This window comes from Dipodomys merriami, unplaced genomic scaffold (genome assembly GCF_024711535.1).
Source record: "Dipodomys merriami isolate MVZ:Mamm:240054 unplaced genomic scaffold, mDipMer1.0.p SCAF_12, whole genome shotgun sequence".
In the NCBI taxonomy this organism is placed as follows: domain Eukaryota; kingdom Metazoa; phylum Chordata; class Mammalia; order Rodentia; family Heteromyidae; genus Dipodomys; species Dipodomys merriami.
Window position 1 is genome coordinate 46,107,122 of NW_027202493.1, and position 22,833 is coordinate 46,129,954.

The 22,833-nt window shown below is 47.7% G+C and overlaps 1 protein-coding gene across 1 annotated transcript in view; it reads left to right on the plus strand.

The window, feature by feature from the left end:
* The window catches only part of Csmd1 (CUB and Sushi multiple domains 1), a 1,029,359-nt gene that overhangs the window by 552,202 nt on the left and 454,324 nt on the right, over positions 1-22,833 (plus strand). Inside the window, exon 5 of the mRNA XM_070015936.1 lies at positions 6,817-7,024. Within this exon, the coding sequence (XP_069872037.1) occupies positions 6,817-7,024 (208 nt within the window). The remainder of the gene's footprint in view (positions 1-6,816; positions 7,025-22,833) is intronic.

Consider the following 22,833-nt stretch of genomic DNA (forward strand, 5'->3'; position numbering starts at 1 on the left):
TCTTACTGGAAGACCTTCACAGACACAACCAGAAGAACACTTCACATCTGAATGCCACTAATGTCACTACGCTGAAGTATCACAAGGTGGTAGATGTGGTGCCATGAAGATATGCATTATTTCATGCTGGCCCGTTCTAAGTCAGCACTTAAGAGTTCATCAATGATGAATTTAAATCTCTGAGGAGTTAGGTGCTGTGCCCACAGCTACAGATGAAGTAGATGATAAGACCCGTTTTTAACTCCTTTTCTGACTTCACCTCCACATTCCGCCTTTGTGGAGGAGGCATTTGCAGGAGGAAATGTTGTTGTTTTTGGTCTGTTTGGTTTGGTCTGATCTGCAAATCACGGAATATCAACAGCCCTGGACTTCCGGTGGAAACAGAGGCTGCTTACTCAATAACCATCAAGCCGGGTATTCTGTCTGTGTGTGCATATTCATTGAGGATACATACTCACCTAACTGTGTGGAAACACTGAGATGTAGGATGTGATGGCTATTTTTATAAGAGTTGACTGATTTTTTTTTTAAGTTTTAGGATCAATTGTGTGATCTTGGAAGCATCAAAGATAGGAGAACAATGCCACTAAACACAGCCAGAAGCAACGTCAGGGCCGTCTTTTAAACAACCTTCTAGACATTGTGTGTCCAGGCTTCTTTCAGAGGCACCGGATCCCAAGGATTCCTTTACTTGATAAACATCACACAACGTGACTGCAGATAACAATACATCTCTTTCCATGGCTGTAGAAAGTATCCGTTGAGGCTTCTAATTGCAGGCATTCTGCAGCTCAGGATGGAAAGGAGGAAAGGACAGAAAAATGGAGCTGTAAGGAGCAGCAGACCTCACACCCAGGCCCAGGGGAGAAGCTTAGGAACCTGTGATACTGTAAAGTCCAGTTGTGTTTTATCAGTCGTGTTGCAGATGCCACCTGGTGCGGTGTTCATCACGTCAGGACAGAGCGATGCTGAGTGACACTGACCATACACAGGGCAGGCTTCATCCAGAAGGCCCAGCTTCAAATTAAGGTGGAGTGATTTTTGACAATTTAATTTCAAGTTCTTTCCCTGCACACTGTGCAATCAACTGCAAAGTAAATCTGCAAAGTTGAAAAGGAAACTACAGGGAAAATATGAATATTAAACTGTACCTCATCTCCACATTTCACTTCTTCGCTCTGGCACTGGCTTTCTTCTAAACGTGCTGTTTATGGTATCTCATTAATTACAAGCTTAGACCATAATCATAGGCCTCTATGCCAGTTATCTTTGGTTGGGTGAATAAGTATGGTATTCATCCATTGGTTTTCTGTACATTGTACAATACTGGGGTTAGAGCTGTGAAACGCACCGTACCTCGGTGGGTGTCCATCCTGTACCAGCTAGCAATCCAATGCTTATTGGTGAGGACTTTCTCATTCAGTTCTAACTTTGTCAGGTGCTAGACAGCACAGTTTTGACAAGCTATTTTCTTTTAAGCTCTGGGTCCCCATCTTTAAGTTTTGCTGATATTGCTTTAAGTCTCACAAAAAGCCCTGATAAAGACGAGGTGATTTTACTCAGTGTTTCATACCTCTGTTGGTATTGGGGTTGTGATTGCTGCCATGGAAGAGCTAGCATGGAGAGACCTGGAATGACTCAGAACACATTCCTTTGGCATTCTCCTTCTGAGACGAGCCTTCCATCACAAACATCCCAACTCTAGTTGGTATCGTCTTATCCTCAATGCTACACTGATAGTTATCTCTCCCCATCACAAAGTGTAATCCGTGCTTCCACTGTTACTTCTGCACACAATGCTACAATAAATATTTCTGTTCATGCAGTGTTGCTTTTGTCTTCATTCATGTTGAAAGGATTTAGCTCCAAGAAATGTCCCTATGTTTTGCCAAATTACAGAACCGATTTCCTGTGCCATATTAATTTTGCCGCAATTAAAGTAAGTTTTTATTTTAGTATTCCTCTTCATTCTCTTGTAGTTTAATGGCATTAGTATTATACTAAATGTTGTTTGAGCCACCTTTTGATTTCCAGTACAGTCACAGTATATCGGCACCTATGAAAACTCAGAAGTCAGACTGTTTGACTGTTGGGCCAATTCAATATTATAAAGTTAACTCGTTAGCACATATTTGCTTTTGGTTATTCTCTAGCAATGTTTACCTACCCTGGAGCACAGGTAGAGCTAGTTTGGCTTGGATCTGGAGGGTCTCCTGTGTTCTCGTGGGATGGCACAGGGGACTCTATGCAAGGAGGGACGGAAATGGTGGTGAGGAGACTCGAGGATGGGGAGGTGGGAAAGGAGGCCAGGAAGGCTGGGGGGGACATGCAGGGGCGGTGGAAGGTCAGGGCACCGAGTGTCTCTGGACCATTCATATACATATGGCAGCTCCTGCGCTCACATGAACTGTCATCCAGACAAAGATACATCGTTCTGCAAATGAGACTTGCAAAAGAGCTCCTGAGGGAAAAGTCTCTGGTTGGTGACAAGGCCCTGAACAGTGATGACGGAAATGAGTGTGAGTGTCCCCTTGGTGTCTGGTTGGTGACAGATGTCAGAGGTGAGCTGAGTGGCCCAGTTATCCAAAGACTCTCTTTGCTGACTTTGAGAGCAGCAATAATGAAGGCAAAAGTCTTGAGGAGACAAGAGTTAGAAAAATGTGACAGTGAGCAGAAGTTAAAATAGTCAAGGAATGATGAGTTAAAGTGCAGAAGCTATACGTAACTGGAAAAGTGCAAACACTATAGGTAACTGGAAGTGTTTTCTGGAGTCTGAGGATAAGAGAGTAAGAGCTGGGGTCTTCCGTAGGAAGGGCAGGGAGTGGTCTGGAAGTGGCCGCGTCCACACGGAGATACACAGCCCCCGGGCTGCCTGGAGGGTGTGTGTGGCCGGGACCAGGCTAGGACCCTCTTCAAGGAATGCAGAGTTCCAGCATCTGCACAACACGTCTGGGTTCCCCCAGAGAATGAAGTGGCTGAAATGTGGGAATTAACTTGCGGTGGTAACGGACCTTGGATTTCAGCGGAGCTCAGCGCAAAGACCTGTCTGCCTGTGAGGGAGTGGGAGGTGGGGGTCAGAGTGACCCGGGAGACCAGCCTGCTCACAGAGGCGGAATGAAGAGGAAGGAAGGCTAATTCTGTGGTGGACACAAAGATGGTGGGGCGGGTGTGGGGACGGAAGGGACGGGGCTGAGGTGGTGACTCTCGTCCCAGCCTCCACCAGCCCCGGGAGAGCCGAAGCAGATGCTGGGGGAATGGCCCCATTTAGACCGCTTGGTGAGGGGTGAGGACTCTTCATTTCACCACAGAAAATAGGGACTGGAACCGGGGGAAGGGTGTGCTCGAGTGTTGCCTGAAGCTGCAGACACTGAGGTTCAAGACCGCATGTCCAAAAGTAGTTGCTCTGGTGTGGCGGCCATGCTGTGCCTTAAAGGAACAGCAATTATCTTTCTATAGTTAGTGAACGCCTGCGACTACTACCCAACACCCACAGTTCCGTCTCCCAGGGCACCAAACTGCGGCAAAGGAAAAGCAAGAACCACCCAACAGGGCCTCCAGAGCTGCTGGCAGCACTTGATGGCAGACCCGAGACCCCCGGACTCCAGCCTGCCCGCTGGAGCTGTCGCTGCCGCCCGAGGGGCGCGCAGGCCTGCCGGCGCTCTCCGTGTCACACACTTCACGAGGATTGTGCACGGCCCATATTTCTCGTCTCCATCCCAGGTGTCTCTTCCCGGGATTTTAAAAGTAGAGATGGGACTGTGCTCCCAGGCGTGTGCCCCGCGTCTGCCCAACGTGAGGCGGTGACTCAGAGACGTCCTGGGCGATTCTGGGGCTGCTCAGGTAGCACAGAGGGCACAGCGTGGCCACGCCATATTGCAGTTCATGATCCGTCCGTTCTGCGTGCTCGGATGCTTTCCATGTTTATGACAGACGCGGAAAAGTCTTGTTTCTAAATAATGTTCTGCTCTATATTTTGAATTGTAAGATAGATTCCCAGCAAAGTTTATACCCACACAAGAGATATTTTTAAAAGTTGATGGTAAACTTTTCTCACGGCTGAAATCCCTTCAGGGCATATGCAAGCGGCACGGTTCTCACAGCCTATGTGTGATGTCAGATCCTCTCAGTCAGAAATCAGCAGATTCAGTACAGCTCCCTTTAAAAATCTTACCTTCTGCTGGGATCAACTAAAACTTGGACTAATTCAAATTTCCATTAGCTGAACATTTCCTTCAAAATGCAAGATTTAAAATAAAAATCCAGATAGGAAACATTTAAAAACTAGTTGTTTTGATAACAATTTGGTGTGGGAGCCATATCCCACGCACTTCACTCTGACTTGCCACCCCCAACTCTACCACACAGAAGTTCCAGAGCACCCATCAGAGACATTCAACAAGGGCAGCCAGTTTTCATGTTTATAGATTGTGCACACTCAGGGGAAGACGCTAAAATGAATTGAAATATAGAGAGGCGTGCACTCTACCTCCCTATGCGGTTCTAAGGCATCTTGCAGAAATGGACTTTGAATTGTGCATGTGGAGCCAGTTTATTTACACTTTCCTCCTTACAATACTTCATTCATGGCAGGGGTCACGTGCTCCAGTGGGGGATGGAAGCCTGGGGGAGCTGGGAGCTGTCCGTGGTGCTGGCAGGCTGGGAGGCGCTGTCAGTCCTGAACCTCAGAAGACCGTGGAGAGTACTGTTCAAAACAATCCATTGTAATTCCCTCAAGACCTGCTTTATTGAAGTCACCAGCAATGTCTGCTAAACCGAACAAACAAATAGTGATCCTTCTGAGTTTCCTAGATAATTTATGGAACGTGCATTATGATAACAGCCCCTGAGACTTAGCAAGGAGTGGCTTCAAACCTCATTCTACGCTTTATTTCATAGAGATAGAATCTTGTGATGTTCTTATCGGCCTATGTGGATCAGAAAGGAAAAGTTACATGATACAAATTTTGTTTAACTTCTCTGGCTTACCCAATAATAGCTTTCATTTTGTTTATTGACAGTCACACATTATGTCTTATTGTGTTGATGTAGCCATATGTCATACACTAAATTATTTTGTTTTATATTAAATATATTTGTATGGCAGTAAGTTTTCAAATTTTTATCCCATTATTACAATACATTTTAATAAATAATGCCCTTTTTCATCACTCCAGACATCTGTCATTACTGAATTGGTCCCTGTTACTCTTTTTTTTTAAATTTAATTTAATTTTATTTGTGAACATACTGTACAGAGGAGTTACAATTACATGGGCAGGATAATGCATACATTTCTTACCAAGCATTGCAGCCTCCTCCTTTGTTTACCCTTCACATCCCTTCCCAGCCTCCCCCCTACCCCCCCAACCTGTTACTCTTTAAGATATTAAGATAAAACTTTCCATTCCACTCAGTAAAAGTTTCATCAGTTAGTGACATTGTGGAGAAATGTACTATGGTACCTCTAGAATAAAATGAGAGATAAATTCACCAAATCAGAATTTCAAAGTATAATTCCCCAAATCATTAATTTAGAGTTAAACAATATGTTTTCAGGTAGATAAATAAATTTGGAGGTAGAGCATGTTTAGAAGCATGTTTGAAAACTATTACATTATTTTTCTAACTTGCTTATCAGAAATATTGGTTATGGAATGGAGCACAGCACAGTGGTACAGACCTGTGATCACAGTGCCCGAGAGCAAGAGGCAAATGGATCCAGAGCTCACCACTAGATTGCAGCCTGGTCTACACAGAGGAAACGTGGACACACACACACACACACACACACACACACACACACACACACACATGTACAGGGTTTTATGGCCTTTCCTCAAATGTTATGTGGATAGATGTTTAATGGTTATGTTTTAGAAAATAAAATATATTACAAAATGAAAGGTCTATCAAGGGTAACAGCCATGTGTTCCCACACAGACACACCCTCTGAACTAAAGGAAGTTGTTCTGGAATTTGATTTTTCACTTCAGTGAGCATTGTGGAGTATTTTTGCTTTTCTTTCTTCTGCTGACACCCAAAAGAGTTGCTATTCAGGTCACCCATATTCTTTATTACTACTATGATATGACTATAAATATGCATCCGCCGACACGTGGAAATCACAAGCCATGCTCTGGCTCAGAGGCTGCTCTTGCAAACATTTAGAGGAATTCAACATCAGTAATTCTCCCTCTGAAACCTTGAAAGGAATTTGGTATGCCATGCTGATTTGTAAAGCTGGATGTGACCGAATATAGTTCCTACTCCCCCACAGCATGGATGCTGATCGATGCAAGTCTGTCAGGAGCGGCATGTTTTAACTTTACATATTACAAGCGTTACTTGTTTTGCATCTGTTCTTGCACTGAGAAACTTTCAGAAAATACAATCAAATCAGACAGAAAAAGTTGCAGTGTGTTAATGATCTTATGTGTACTATGAGATCACTAGGGAGATAGTCACATGGGTAGATGTATTGCATGTTGCATGTCTGTACAGTTAAATGAATCCCGAGTAAATACTGATCCCATGTCGCCTTGTCTACTATCCCTTTCAGAATGGCAGAACACAGGTCTCCTCTCACTCTCTGTTATCAGACTGATGTGTTGACCCTTAACCCACTCCAGGGAGCCAGGGTCGGTCCTTCCCTCTCCACATGGCTCCTCGGTTAACCGGGCCACGAACGGTTCCTGGAACCAAGTGAGACAAGCAGAAGAGGGCTTCTGGATTGTCTGAATCCTGAGCCTTGCAGGGGGCGGTTGGTGAGCGACTCGGGCCGTGAGGGTCGGGCTGACCTCCTCTCTCTCCCTGCAGCCGAGGGCGCCTGTGGCGGCACCCTGCGTGGGACCAGCAGCTCCATCTCCAGCCCGCACTTCCCCTCCGAGTACGACAACAATGCTGACTGCACCTGGACCGTGCTGGCCGAGCCGGGGGACACCATCGCCCTGGTCTTCACTGACTTCCAGCTGGAGGAAGGGTACGATTTCCTGGAGATCAGCGGCACAGAAGCTCCGTCCATATGGTAAGTCCTGGGAGCGCCGTTTCTCGGGGTGCATCAGGCTCAGTGGGTGCTTCCACTGTCCGTTCACTGGCTGACCTGAGGTTCCCCCTTTCCCCTCCTTCTCCTGCTACTCCAAAGTCTTTTCCACTCTGATGCGTGCCAGGCTTTCTGAGATGTCTGTATCCTGGTATTTGGTGCTGTCTGCACTGCTGTGCTCCCTCATAGCAGACTCAGAGCAAGAGAGAGGGAGGCTAGATTTGGAGCTGGTCTGGGGCTGATGGGGTAGAGTCGCCATTTGTAGAAGAAGGGTTATCTTTACTTCCTGTTGGCAAGTAGTGACTGAGTTTCTGGGGACAGGATGCTGTGTGCTTTTCCTCTGAGAACCTGGTACGCCAGCTTGTGATAAGGGTGAGGAGAGGCACCTGTGGCTATGGGAACATCAGAAGCAATCCAGGTAGCACCCACACTAAGCGGACACGTGACTGAGTCCATCCGAAGAGCGGGCTGTCCTCCACCGGGCAGCGGTGGGGCAGGCGGGAGCAGGCCTCACACACTGCATGGCCTCATGGTAGGATCACACAGCACTTTTGTCCCTGGGTCCAAGTACTAGTCAAAAGGTAGCCATGAAAGAGAAGACATCCAAAGGCTTCCCTCGTAATTCTGATGCTGGGATTCGGACTCTTGTTTTAATTATTTGACGGTTCCGTGCTTTAAACCTGCCGCCGCTGGTGAGCTGTGAGCCACTTGCAAAAATGTATAAGCATCTTCCTAGCAGAAGAGGATCGCAGCAAGGCCTGGCCACTGAGGGGCAGAAGGGGAAACAGCAAGAGCGATTATACACATTTCCCCAGCCTCAGACTGCTATTTTAGTACAAAAGCTAGAGGATAAAAGATGTCAAATATGAAACTTCCTGTAAGTTCCTCTGTCCATTTTAAGCCAATTACTGTCCAACTGAATTGAACTTTACCATTTCCCCCCACAAAACACAAAGGACAGGACTCAGATTCATGGAAACATTCTTCAATTAAATGTGTTTTTTTCCCTTAGATTAAATAGTATTACAATTAGAGAAGGAAAACAAAACTATACCTTCACCTCCTTGTCTTTTTTGAAAGTTTTATTCCACTTGAATAGTACCTTCAGACAGGGAAGTATACTTGATGTCTGATTTTGCCGAGTTTTAACTTTAAATTCTCAAACATATGTTGGACTTGTGATTCATTCCCCATTGTTGAAGATGAGACTTCATGAGAATAAATGCTGACCCACGGATCTGAGGATTAGCCTAGCTGCCACCTGAGTTCTGCCAGGAATAACACTGCAACCTTGGGCAAGCCTGTTTGTAAAAGGAGAGGCTCTCTTCAAAAAATATCTTATATTAAGCTTCTCTTGAGTGCCTGTTTTCTGCCTGTCATTGTGAGAGAATCAGGGGACATAACACTCCTCTAACTTATACACCACCTGGTTTTCTTTACCAGAAGATGGTTGAAGTAGAAAAGCTATGGCCGATCAGCCTCAGACAATTAGGTGAGGGATGTCAGAGGCAGCCGTGCGTGGGCACTGTGCCTTGTGTGCTGGGGAGAGAGGTAAAGAACTGTGGTCAGACGTGTTCGTGTCCCTCAATTCTGGTCATTGTTTTGTTCAAACAAAGTTTATATAAGGAAGAGAAGGAACGTGATTAGGATGCAGATGCCAACATCGATGAAATAAAATTAGATAAGCCCAGGCGAGGTGCCAATGAAGATGAGAGGAGGCTGGGGGAAAACAATGACAACGTCTCTTTCACACACACACACAAATTCCCAAAAACATACACACAAACACACAAACATACACAAAACACATGTACACACAAACACAGACACACACATAAATACACACACACATCCACAAACACATACACACAAACACACCAATACACAAAACACATGTACACACAAACACAGACACACACATACACACAGACACACACACACAGACATACCTCGGCCGTCAATGCGTTGTCACCAATGGATCTAGGAAGGCAGAGGACATGGCTTTCCCTAGGTTCCCCATCTCTCTCCTCATCTCTAGTACCCTCTTGTTCCCTCTCCTTAATCTCTGCCTTTAACCTTCTCTTACTCACGTATCTCTAAATGAATTTAGGGGTAGATCCCAGAAAGCGTGTAGGAAAGCTCTCAGCCGGCTGAAACGTGAGTCTGTCTGCAGTGCCAAAGGGCCTAGCGCAGCCAGGGTCCAAGAGCAGCTGTGGGAAGTATCGTCACGGGGAGAGGGTCAGCAGGCCCAACCCGGAGGGCAGCCTTCTCCGTGGGCCTGGACTCCAAGGGCAAGACCTTTCCCAGCTCTGGACGCTCCCTGGATAGGACAGAGCGACTTTTGAGCTCATAAACCTCATAAGCTTTGATCCTATTCACTCCTGATCGAATAAACCCTGCTGCCTGTTGGCCTATCCTGTTGTCTTTGAATACCTCTTAGTAGGCTATACAACATTGTACTCCTGTCTCTATTCCTACGATGAATCAGATGGCCCTGTTTGCTGGGCACAGAGGATCTGTAGGGTTGTGAGTATTGTTGTAGACTCGTATGACCTTATTGACTCTGTGGAGGAGTAAAGCAAGATGCACAAAGGACGCGAGATCACACACAGAGCTGCCTGAGCGTGAGCCCCAGGCTCAGCCACCAGGGGTGCCAGCTGGGCAATGTCCCCTCAGTGACGGAGCGACCTCCATCCAGGACGGTCCCTAAGCCTCGCACAGATAACTGGCCCAGGAGAAGCAGAGCAGCTGCAGAGTAACTTAGCAGCTCACGCTCCATCAGCCGAGGGTCAGTGAAGACAAAGAGCTGTGCACTTAGTGCTTATTGCAATTATAACAAGTGTTGTTTTGACACAACTACAGTCATACTACTTTTAAATGGAAATCGCTTCATTCAATTATGCTTCAGTGGAGGGAGGCCAAAAAGTAAGAGATGGTTTCCTGGGTAATCATCAAAAACACCCCCAAAGGACACATTTTAAGTATAAAACAGAATAATTTGAAACACTCTTTGAAGATTTATACAAATGCATTTGATATGGCTTATCTTTAAAAGACTATTATTTTACTGACACTCTCTGAAATGTTTAATGGACCAAATTGGTATACTTAAAAGATTTACCCATCCTAGAATTGCAAGGAAAACATGGAGGAGGGTAGATGTGACCTCTTCTCAAATGCAAGGTTACATTGCTGAGACAGGAGCCCCGTGTTAATGGTCATGAGCAGAGTGGGAAGTCACACATGTAATTTTGCAATAATCGGTTTTGAAAAGCCAGGATACACAAGCAAGGGCACTCAAAGTAGAAGCTACTTGGAAAAATCACAAGGAACAATAATAGGATTATCTTTATTTCCATTAAAGTTGGAGCCAAATTACCAAGTGAACTACCTGTTACGTCAGCTACTGTGACAACAGTCCAGCAAGTCCCAAACAGGGAATGGTGCCAAGAGCAAAGCCATTGTCCATTGCCTGTGGAGTGGTCCGGTGACTCCACTCCATCTTCCCCACGTACATCGCGATTCTGGGTGACCTTCACTCAGACCTTAGTTTTATCCATGTTGGCTTCCTCCCTGCACTACTCTACTAGAAAAATCTAATTTCTAGCTCACTTTATGTCTAGTAACTATGATTTTTTTCATGCAATTAAAAATACCTAACAGCAAAATCATCCAGGTGCTTTGTTTTGTTTTGTTTTTACCTGAAGTGATTTAGTGGTATTGCATATAAGCAATTCATAGCTCTAGAAGTACAAGGAAGAATGGAAATTAATTTAATTTCACCTCAGAGTTTGCCTACTATGATTTCTAATTTGAGACATGATTGTGGAAGGGTTAAGGTTCTACCGTCTTAGAACAAAACAGGCGGAAGAGCAAGTTCCAGCTTTAAAAGACACACTTTTATAACAAGAATAGCCTGCACCGCTCTGCTACGTGGCTTGCGTGTGTGTGTCCTGCACCCCTCTGCTACGTGGCTTGCGTGTGTGTGTCCTCGGCAAGGGAAAGGGAGGAATGAGCGTGCGTGTTGGGACGTGGAGAGGGAGCCTGAAGCACAGGACAGCTCCACATCTGCCGTGGAGTCAGATCCAACAGCGGGCCTGCTGCTCAGGCTCTCCTCCTGCGGACAGCCTCTTCAGCCCTCCTCCCTCCCCCCTCCCCCCAGTGGGCCTCCCCTCCTCCACAGGACACCTGCCCACATCCTGCCAAAGACTCTTCTGCTGTCTGCTTCCACATGTGAACCCCAGAAGGTAACGTGGGGAAGAACATCTGGAGGGACAAATGCTTTCTAGAAACCGCCAGGGGCCATGTAGGAGATTCGAGGAGAGGCTAAATCACAGGCTCCATCTTCCTAACCAGCACAACCACCCTTGAGCACTGGCTATGAAAAACAAAACAAACAAAACCCAACACCAAAAAGCAGCCCTGCAACTGCACTTTATTATTTTGCTCAGATTAACCCAGCACAACTCACTATTAAATCAATCCAATCAGTCAGTGGCAGAAGCCAAAACAAGACTTCAAAGAAGCTGGAGTTGCTGAGTGAGCTTCAAAGAACCCTCAAAGGGTCGATTACCACCTACAACGTTTACCCAACTTGTCACTTAACTGATAATTGACTTGATGTATAGTTAATCTCTAATGAGGAAGGTTGCAGTGGCACAACTCAAACAACCGATTCCCCGAAGTCAAACCTTCCTCACACCTGCCTCCAGCCAACAGAGGGTGAACTTCTGCTCCCTCCTTAGTTTTCCAAGTGCGTATTTTGAATTCGTCTCACAGAGTAGTTGCAGAACAGCAGAGGCTGCTGCCGGCTCTCAGGGCGGCTCCCTTTAGTGGGAGTAGCACGTGCTAGCATGGAGATCATGCAACCTTTACTGGGACTTTACAGCTGTTGGGCGGTGGCCCCCTCCTGCCCCAGCAGTCCCTCCACCGGGGCCTTCACGGCGCTCGCGGTCGCTGGTGTCTCCCTCCCATCTCGCTAGTCAGCACTTCTGAATTCCATGACCTTGCTAAGCATTTCACCTTGCTGTGTTGTCTAGAAGAAGCATGATACCATTCAGAAGCAGCAGGGCCCTAGTGCCCTGCACAGAAATATTCATGTGTTCTCTAAAGTTTTCATTTTCTGCTTAAATCATTGTCATATAACTGTTTCATTGAGTATGTGTGTGTGTGTATACATATATCAGTATTTTTACAGAAGCAAGCATTACATGAAGAGGAAGCAAATATAATATAGATGCACACACGTATGCATGGGAATCTCTCCCTTTCTTGAGTCTCCATGCATTAACTAGAGATCTAAGGACACAGAATTGTAGCCCATATATTAAACTCTTCTTTTAATCCAAATATCATCTCCTAAAGAATTATTGGAATAGTGTATTTTCAAAAGATTGTATTGAATAGTAATATTAACTGAGTATTTGCTCCATATCAGACAAACTTAAGGGTATCAGTGCTAGTCCTTGGAGTTGGCGTGTTTACCCCACAGATGAGGGCGAAGGCTCTGCAGAGATGAACCCTCCTAAGTGGCAGAGCAGGGGCGTTGGACAGAGAAGCAGAGACCACGACAGGCTGTGTGTGTCCTCCTTTATGCGAGTACATCAGTATCCCACTTCTTCACCAGCTTTAAACCAGGACCATAAAAAGAATTCCTTCAGTGCCGCCGAGATGGACCTTAGACCAGGACATTCGATTTAGGTGGAGCGCCACTCATCTGGGTGGTTCCTCTTTGTGTAGGCTCATCATAGTCAACGGTAAAGTCAAGTAGAAAGCTCTACACACCTTGCATGTAGATAGTGCTCATGTTGACAATGTAGTGTGAGCCTTTTAGGATAGGCCATGCATAACTGGGCTGATGAAGTACAGATAAGTAGATATGTATAGGCACATAAGTGTATAATATGTCTCAGTGTCTTTATATGTGCATGTACATATTCATACATGGTGTGGCTAGCAAGTTGTCATGAAGGTATGGGATCCTGTGCGGAGCTTCATGCAGCTATCGGTAGTCCTGGGATCCCAGGAGGACCACCGCCCAGTGGCAGCCAGACTGACGAGGATCTTAGAGCTTCCCACCATGCGTGCGTAACTCAGAAGAATACTTCATTTTTCCCATAATGACAAAGCCATGTGACACACATCTCCAACTGCCACTTGATCGCTTCTGCACATTACACAAATGAGCTGCGCAGGGTTGCTGTACACTGAACATTTTTGTTTGTGGAATTTCTTTTTTTTTGTCCATTGTGGGGCTTGAACTCTGGGCCTGGGCACTGTCCCTCAGCTCTTCAGCTCAAGGCGGGCGCTCTACCACTTGAGCCACAGTGCCACTCCTGGTTTTTCTGCGTGGTTTATTAGAGATGGTAGTCTCACAGACTTTCCTGCCCAGGCTGGCTTTGAACCATCATCCTCAGATCTGAGCCTCCTGAGTAGCTAGGATTATAGGCGTGAGCCACCGCTGCATGGCTTCTTTTGATTTTTTTTAGAAAATATTTTTTACCATTCTTGGATAAAACTCTGCATAATAAATCTGTGGATAAGCCAAGCTTACAATACAACTTCAGTACATTTTAGTTGAAGATAGCTGGACACATTAGTGGCCAGAACATCCCTCAGCTTGAGCTCCACTTGGAACTCGATATTCACTAAAGGCAATGCACCAGGCCTGGAGGACTTCTGACCAATTCGTGGGATGATTCAAGCTCTGTTTATGTGCACTGGGTGTTCTCACGGTAACTCCGGTCTCCACTTGTGGCTTGGGAAATGACGAGGGACACCGTAGACCGCCAGGCAGTGGAGGAGCGACTGAGGCAATGCTGTCTCCCTGAGCTCCCAGTGGGCAGGTGGATGTGCCCGGCAGAGCCTGCTGCTCCCTGCGGTGCTTCAGTGAGCTCCTCCTCCCTGCAGAGCGAGGTCCATGCCCTCAGGAGCAAAGGGAGGCTCTTCCCTGCGGGAACTGGACGCCAGGCAGGAAGGAGACTGTAGCAGCCGTCATAGTTTCCCACTCACTGTTGGATCCTCTCTGTGGCAGCTCCTTCTTCTTGACGGAGACCCATCCATCACTGGGCTCAAGGGAATCTGAGAGCCAGTGCACACTTCATTCTATGGAATTGGGCAGAACTTCCTGATTTCCCGTGACATGCCTGAGTCTCCACTGCAGTAGGGCCTCTGAGAACTTTTGAGTGAAGTCAACACCAGAAAACCACATAGATGGACAAAGTCATTGCAAAATCAAAACAACAAAACAACAGCCCCTCGTTTTAAATGGTAACGCTCTGGAATGTAGGACACATCTATTATGTATTGAATGGTGGGAGCTGTGACTGTAATGTTAGGATGCTCACATGACGCTGGCATGCACCATGAGCAGACGGGGAGGAAAGTCAATCTTCCTGTTCCCTCAACAAGGGCAAGACTGTGGGCAGGACCGGTCCCTGGAGGGGCCACGCCCAGCTCTTCGTGTCTCTGCTTGCTTTGCAGAATCCCTCTTCCATAACCTCATTTTACTGACATTTTCTGTGAATTATTGAACTACCAGGTAATCAAGACTTTTTTTGGGTCCGGTCATGGGGCCTGAACTCTGGGCCTGGGCGCTGTCCCTCAGCTCTTCAGCTCAAGGCTAGCGCTCTACCACTTGAGCCACAGCGCCACTTCCGTCTTTTTTCTTTTTGCTTATGTGGTGCTGAGGAATCGAACCCAGGGCCTCGAGCATGCAAGGCAAGTGCTCTACCACTGAGCCACCTTCCAGCCCCAAGACATTTTTTTTTTTAGAAATGGAGACTTAATTCTAAAAATTCAGAACACCTGTTTTGTTATCATCCATCTTCTTATTTATGTGGCTCATCATCCAGCAAAAATGTACATGTAACACCGCTCGGGGGGGTTTCCTGCTCGGAACAGGCAGCCTGTGGGGTCACGCTGGGCCGGCCCTCTTCCCACACCAGCCAGCACCAGCCACGGCCTCCCTGCTGCACCTCTGATATCTTCATCTCAACTTGGTTCCCCCGCGTTGGGAATTTAATTTGTCTCTTCTTCTGGAAGTCTGTACAATTTCATGGAGGGCTGGTTAGGAGAATAAGGTAATTTTGTGCCATCCAGCACTCACCCCACAACGTGATCATTTTTCACTTGGGTTCCTCCAGTCGGCACGTGCCGGCCGGCTGGCAGGTCCTTCTGCAAACGGAGCCTGGAGCGTTCTCATGTCCCTCTCTGTCCTTATGCGATTAAAGTGCTCAACTTCCTCTAACTCGGGGCCGTTTAGAGAACTGTGAGATCGTGTCTTAGTAAATACGCATTGTATATCACATAGGTGTTGCTTTTGTGAATCTGTATATCATAACGATGTTGGTTTTGTGGGTTGTAATTTTAGAATAGACGGTAGCCGGGAAAGCTCTAATTAAGTCTACTTATTGTCCAGATTCAAGTAGCACATCTTAAATAGGCCAAGTGGCTTGCCTCTTTGTAGATTCTGTCCTGTAATTACTGACAGACAGTAAAATACGTACCTCAACAATAGCTAAAAGGGCTAGGTTGTGTATTGAAAATTGCTTTGTTAGCTGTGAAACGCTGTGCAAAGATAAAACTCGTTTCCTTGAAAACCTAAACAGTAATGATTTGGGAATAGCACACCTGTAGCGTAATCACCCCCTGCCATCCTGCCACACAGCTGGACCCGCGACTTGGGCTCTGTAAGAGACCCGCTCAGACCTTAGGGGGCTACGTGTTCTCGGTGTCCCCAGCCAGGCCTGGGCTCCCTGCAGGATGACACCATCGCTCCATCCACCCCCGGCCACCTCCCCAGGCGGCCTCGGTCAATGCTCCCTCGGGGGCAGTCTTTTCCTCCTCTCTGTGTGGAGACTGGAATGCACAGAACCTGTCGCCTGGGACGTGGATGCCAGCGTGGCGCTGGCAGCCTCACACCCCTCTCCTCCTCCTCCCACTTGACAGTGTCTGTGTCCTCCTTCACGAGTCATCCCCACGAAGCTGTTAGCAGCAACCAAGTGGAAGCGCCTGCCCAGCCCCGTGAACAACACGTCCAACACAAGGGAGAGCACACCGCAACCCCGCCAGAAAGCAGACGCGCCGAATCATCCTGGAGACTGCGGAGCCTGTGTCTCAAAGCACCTAAACCCGGCCTGAGCATGAGCGGGGGTCAGGTCGCGGCTGCTGTTCAGATGCCCTGTGTGCGGGGGCCAGGCCGCGGCTGCTGTTCAGATGCCCTGTGTGCGGGGGCCAGGCCGCGGCTGCTGTTCAGATGTCCCGTGTGCGGGGTCAGGTCGCGGCTGCTGTTCAGATGTCCCGTGTGCGGGGTCAGGTCACGGCTGCTGTTCAGATGCCCCGTGTGCGGGGGCCAGGCCGCGGCTGCTGTTCAGATGTCCCGTGTGCGGGGTCAGGTCGCGGCTGTTGTTCAGATGTCCCGTGTGCGGGGTCAGGTCGCGGCTGCTGTTCAGATGCCCCGTGTGCGGGGCCAGGCCGCGGCTGCTGTTCAGATGCCCCGTGTGCGGGGGGCGAGCCAGGTCGTGGCTGCTGTTCAGATGCCCCGTGTGCGGGGGCCAGGCCGCGGCTGCTGTTCAGATGCCCTGTGTGCGGGGTCAGGTCGCGGCTGCTGTTCAGATGTCCCGTGTGCGGGGTCAGGTCGTGGCTGCTGTTCAGATGTCCCGTGTGCGGGGTCAGGTCACGGCTGCTGTTCAGATGTCCCGTGTGCGGGGTCAGGTCGTGGCTGCTGTTCAGATGCCCCGTGTGCGGGGGGCGAGCCAGGTCACGGCTGCTGTTCAGATGCCCCGTGTGCGGGGGCCAGGCCGCGGCTGCTGTTCAGATGTCCCGTGTGCGGGGTCAGGTCGCGGCTGTTGTTCAGATGTCCCGTGTGCGGGGTCAGGTCGCGGCTGCTGTTCAGATGTCCCGTGTGCGGGGTCAGGTCGCGGCTGCTGTTCAGATGTCCCGTGTGCAGAGGCAGGGGGCGTGGGGCAGCCTGGTGCTGCACATGAAGATGTTTTCGTTTTGCTCCTCTTCTAATTGCTGTGGCCAGAGCTTCCAGGAGACAGCTGGCCGTGACGCAGGAGTGACGCCCCCCGCCCCCTCCCAGAGCTAACGGGAGTCGGGGGCAGCCAGGGGAGGTGTCCCCAGTGGAAAGCCACACCCCGGAATGACAAGCGCAGGACGGCTGGTCTGCGCGGGTAGCGGGGCTTTCTGTGAGTGGTCATCGGAGCCGCCTTGAGGAGCAAGACGCACCCTGGCCACTGCGTCCGTCACAGGACTCCCCCCAAACCCCACACTCACCACCTCTTCGTGATACCCTAGGAATGTCTGTGGCTTCGCCAAATTCACATGCGTGTTTCAGGCTGCATTCTGGAGCCTATTGAAATAATTAAATTACAGACATCCTCCTGGCTCCCTTGCAGCAGTGCCTTTATTGGTGGCAAACTCCGGGAGAACCGACAGGAAGACGAGGCGCTGAATGAAGCCATGCATCATGAATGATTTATAAATGAGATGTAAACATTGTATGTGCCTACTCAAAACAGCTGGAAGAGAGCAGCGTGGGGGCTGGGCTGGGCTGGGCTGGAGCAGGAGGCCAGGACAGGGGCTGGGCTGGGCTGGGCTGGGCCAGGAGGCCAGGACAGGGGCTGGGCTGGGCTGGGCTGGGCCAGGAGGTGGGGGCAGGCACTGGGCTGGGCTGGGCTGGGCTGGGCCTGGCCGGGACAGGGGCTGGGCTGGCTGGGCTGGGCGGCCCCGGCAGGATTGGGGGTGTCCCTGTGTGGGGACCTAAGCCCGCCCCAGAGCCCTCAGCCCTGCAGGGCCACTGAGGGCCGACTGGACGCATGCACCATACACAGGGGACAGGGCCCGTTTTGAAGCCCAGTTGCTTGTACTTTTCTTCTTCTGAAGAAGGTTCTGCTCTTGCATGATGGAGAAGCCTAGGGCAGAAGTTCGAATCCACTAGCTCAGCCCCTGTCTGAGGACAGACTTACTTGGGGAGAGCGATGGTGTGACAGGAGAGGGATGAGCAGGCGCTAAGCATCCCTGTGCACTTGCCATGGCGGTACACCCGCCATGAGCCGCGGATGGCTTCGTGTCCTTTAAGAAAATGTCCATAATCTGCTTTTACAAATATTTCCAGCAACTTGTTTCGAACATACAGAATAACTTAAGGAACTTAAAAACAAAGGACAGGAAAAGCAAATTAATTAATGTAAGAAGATTAAAAGAATGCTGGAGGCAAGAATTAATATTTAATTTTTAATTTCCAGACCTCCATGGCTAACCGAGAAGAGTGGAGATTAACCACACTCTCGTTACCAGGAAGGACATTTCCAAATTTCTCTCATGAGTGGCCAAGTTGTTTCCCTTAACACCCAATTTGCAAAAAAAGTTTAAGCTGAGGCTTTATGATTCACACCGTGATAAACATGTTTGTTTCTCTGAGCAGCAAAATGCACAATTTTTAAAGAAACTTCCCTGGTCCTTGTTACCCAGAGCTAGAACTCATTCAGGGTAGAGGCTAAAGCTTTTCTCTCATATACTGAGAGCTCTGGCACCCAAGGCCCCATGGACACTGGGATGGGGTCCGCTGTCTCGGATGAATGGAATGGTTTCGCAGCTAAAGCCTTATCAGTGAGCAGATCTACTGATCTGGGGAGCACAGAGGAAAGCCCTGGTGTTTACCCATCAGTAGGACGCTCTCTGCTGTTCATTTGACCCACGTTAACACAGGGTCAAGAGGTGGTGGCTGCGGCCGTCCTGGACTAGACACACACAGTGGACACTCCGGGAGGATCTAGGACTCACAAACGTTCTAGAAAGGAGAATCCTTTTTTTCTCCCAGATGCCTATAAACTCTGGGAAAGGATATGGGAATGATAAAGCCATCTGCTCCCTGTGTAATTCTGTGACATGGCAATCTTGCTGCGGTAAATCAGGAAAGGAAAAAACAGCATTGTCCTTTGGGTCAATAAATAAACAACAGCACTTCCTTAGTCCTGAAGGGCAGGTGTTGGTTCAGGGCCTGGGAGGAGTATGGCTCTCTGGGGCAGTGCTTTTGCTTATGTCGTTGCGTTTTCAGGATGGAACATTAGATCTAGCTGTCCCCAACACTGTCGGTGATGATCACGCCCGCACAGTGCAGACCACAGACCCCCAGGCCGCCCGCTTTACTCAGGAGAGGAGTGGCACACAAGTCCACCCTGCCCTCCGAGGATGTGTAGGTGTCTGTTTTGTGAGCTCTTCCCAGGGCTCTGCGTAGTTTCTGTTTAACGGTGTCTCGGGACTTGAGACCTCAACGTGCTTCTACTGACATGATTAGTCAGATTATCTGTTAGTGCAGACAATGAGCGTGGAAGTCCTCATGGGAAGAGTCTGTAGTGAATGCCATTTCGCAGTGTCAGAGAGGAAGAGGTAGAGGTGTTCTGCCCTGGCTTTTTGTTGTATCTTGTGTCTTTGGCTGTAGATTTCATTTAGGTGTACCATTGTGTTTATACACTGAATTTCCCCGACTCCTGTCTTGCTAGCGATATTCAAGAGGTTGGAATTCTGAAAAGAGGAAAGTACAGCTTCTCACGTGCGTGGGGTAGAAGGGTGAGCGGGGTACCACCCATCAAGATGTACTCACAAACCGACATGTAGAATGGTACCTCCTCCATGCAACTACTGGAAGACAACTAAATGTAACTTTTTAGAAAAGGAGCTAAAGCTGACCCGACCCCAGATCCCTCTGATTGAGTTAACTTTGGGTTCTCACTGTGCAGATGAAGCTGGCTTGGCTTAGAGGAAGGTAAAACTGTAAAACTGTGCTCATCTACCTCATCCCAACCAATTACCCAACAATAGCTCATCTCAAGTACCAGGATGTCAGCTAAGTCTCTGTCTTCTCAACAAGACAGGTTTGAGATAGTTACCTTTTCCTTAGGAGACAACAAGTATTATTCTGAAATCATGATAAAAGCTTAAAAGTAAGCTTTTTAGGTCCCTGGAGAAAGTGATTTCTGTAGGTCCTCAGTAAGGATTAATAATAGGCTTTTGCATATTTGTAATTGAAAGAATTTCTTTTCTAGCAATTCTGTACTTATTATAATTATTTGAATGCCTCAAATTTATCAAGTGGTTCTTTTTGAAAGACAAGAGAAATAAGAATTAATCTTTTAAAGAGATTGTCTATCTAGTATAGTATTTAGATTTTACCAAAACCATCATGTTGCTGAATTTATGTCAGGTACTGTGGGTCAGTGATGAGACATGATATAAATATTGAAAATCTTAATTACACTTCAAGGAGAAATCTTGTCCAGTGTTTGATAGTGCATTATTAAGTGGTAAGAGAGGCATTAACTCCTTAACTCTAATGGAGACAAAGATCGAACCTTCCTGCTGAGCCACAACTTCTGGTGGGAAGTTCAATATTTCATGCAATATTGTAATAGGCAGGCAAAATGCTTGTACTGAGACTTTTTTTCCTGAAGAGAAAACTGACAATAAGTGGACTAGGTATGTGGCAGCGTGGAAGGGCAGGCAGCGTGGAAGGAAGGGCATGCTGATGGTCAACAGCCCGTGGCCCCAGCCCCACCAGTAGAGCAGACCACCTAAGTGTTTATGTTGGCCGTGGGCAGCTTGGAAACCTTAGCTGCTGCCCTGGGCCCCTCACATAGACTAGCCGAGAACCACGGCTCTTGTCATTGGAAGTCATGGGAGTGCGGAACATGATAGCCGCTGCTGTTGCTGCTGCTGCTGCTGCTACTGCTTCTCCTTCTCTTCCTCCTCCTCCTCCTCCTGCTCCTCTTCCTCTTCCTCCTACCCCTCCTCTTCTTCTTCCTCCTCCTCCTCTTCCTCCTTCTCCTCCTCCGGCTCCTCCTCTTCCTCCTCCTGCTCCTCCTACTCCTCCTCCTTCTCCTCCTCCTGCTCCTCTTCCTCCTCCTCCTCCTGCTCCTCTTCCTCCTCCTCCTACCTCTCCTCTTCTTCCTCCTACTCCTCCTCTTCATCCTTCATCTCCTTTCTTCTTCTTCCTCTTCCTCTTCCTCTCCTTCTCCTTCTTCTTGCATTCTGTGCTTAATGTAAAGAATGTGGAACAAATATTTCTTTATGAGCTGGCTTAAGATTTTTAGCTGCCTAAGAATGGGAAGAAACTTTCCTGAATCTAATAAAGGTCATTGGTAGATATTTATCCCTAATTTCTTACTTAATGGTGAAAGTCTAAAATCTTCTCATCAGATTGGAGTCCTACTACAAAGTCCCGCAGACATTTGGTTCTAAGAAACATAAATGAATACATAAATACATACATAAATACATAAATAAATAAAGAGCACAGAGATGAGAATTAAGGGATAAAGTGATTTCTTTTATATTATATGATTACACTTGTAGATTTTTTTAATCAGTGTCAAACTTCTAGAATTAGCAGGAGAGCACACAGTTCTGCTGGTGTGGGACCATCATTTAAATCAATATCAGTAGCAAACCACTGCAAGATGAAACATTTTAAATTGCACCATTTAAAGGATCAAAATATGAAGTTGTTAGGAATGAATCTAACAAAATATGTATAAGTCTGCCTACGGAACTGCAAACTCTGGGAAGGGGAAGATGGATATGCTAGGTTGTTGATCGAAAGGATTCATATGTGTACGTAGTGGGTTTACTGATCTGTAAATGGTCTACTGAATCTTCAATCAAGGACAATTCAATTTCAATCAAGGACAAAACAGACTTGCTTCAATTATTTATTTATTTACCTTGTAACAACCTGGCACCTTGATTATAAAATGCGTATGAAATTGCAGAAGGTCTTTTAGGCCTTAGAACCCTTACAAAGAGAAGATCTAGAGGACTTGCATGAGCTGAAGTGGAGACTTACAGGGTATGATTTGAATTCTCACTCTTGAGCTAAAAGAATCAAGGTGGTACCGAAATAAGGGGACAGCAAGGCTCTGGGCCTCGCATCTCTAAAAGTGATTCTGTGGCTAAAACATGAGAAAAGTCAGTAATGAAAAGGCCTGATGCAGCCCCTGTGCTGACAGGGTGGGGCTGTTTGTGCCCGCGTCTGTAACGGGATGGAGGCTTGTTCAGCACAGCCGCAGCGTGCAAGCGGGAGCGGCGCAGAGGAGGTGCTCAGCCCGCACAGGCATCCGTGGTGATCTTGCTTCAAGGGTGCTGGGGCGCATGCACAGAGTCAGCTCAGGTAGGCCTCAGTGATGGACAGGGAGACAGTGCTGGAGGCCCGGGGCAGGAAGCCGTGCGCAGAGCTGGAGTGGAGTACTCTGAGCACGTACGTACGTCTGCAGCCCCACGGGCTGGAGGGGTTGGAATCCAATGGGTGGGACGCCCACGTCAGAGAACACCGCAGGTCTCCTCGGTCAGCTGGTTGGTGAGGTTTAAAACATCGTCTCCTCTCCTTTCATATCTCAGTTCCATCCCATTTCTTGTTCTTCCATCCCCTAGTACCCTAAGGAAGGGGAATTAGCTTTAAATGCTGACGAGAGATGGCCCCTAATCATTGTACCTAAGCCACATCATATATCAGTCTGGTTAATGCCATGGATTAGCCAGTGCATTAGTTTGCTAATGGTGAAAGCAGTCTTGACTTATTAGAATACGTGCTTTTAAACTTGTCTCGTCTCTCAAAATTCTCTGAATCAATGGCTTTCACTATCATCAATAACATTTTGAAAAATGGGAGCTTCATAGAGGAATGATAAGGAAAACAGTTGAAAAGATTCTCAGGCTTGAAATCACTCATAAAATACAGAATCTGCAAAAAATATACAAGTTTTGCCAAGTATGTGAACATCACTACACCTATTATG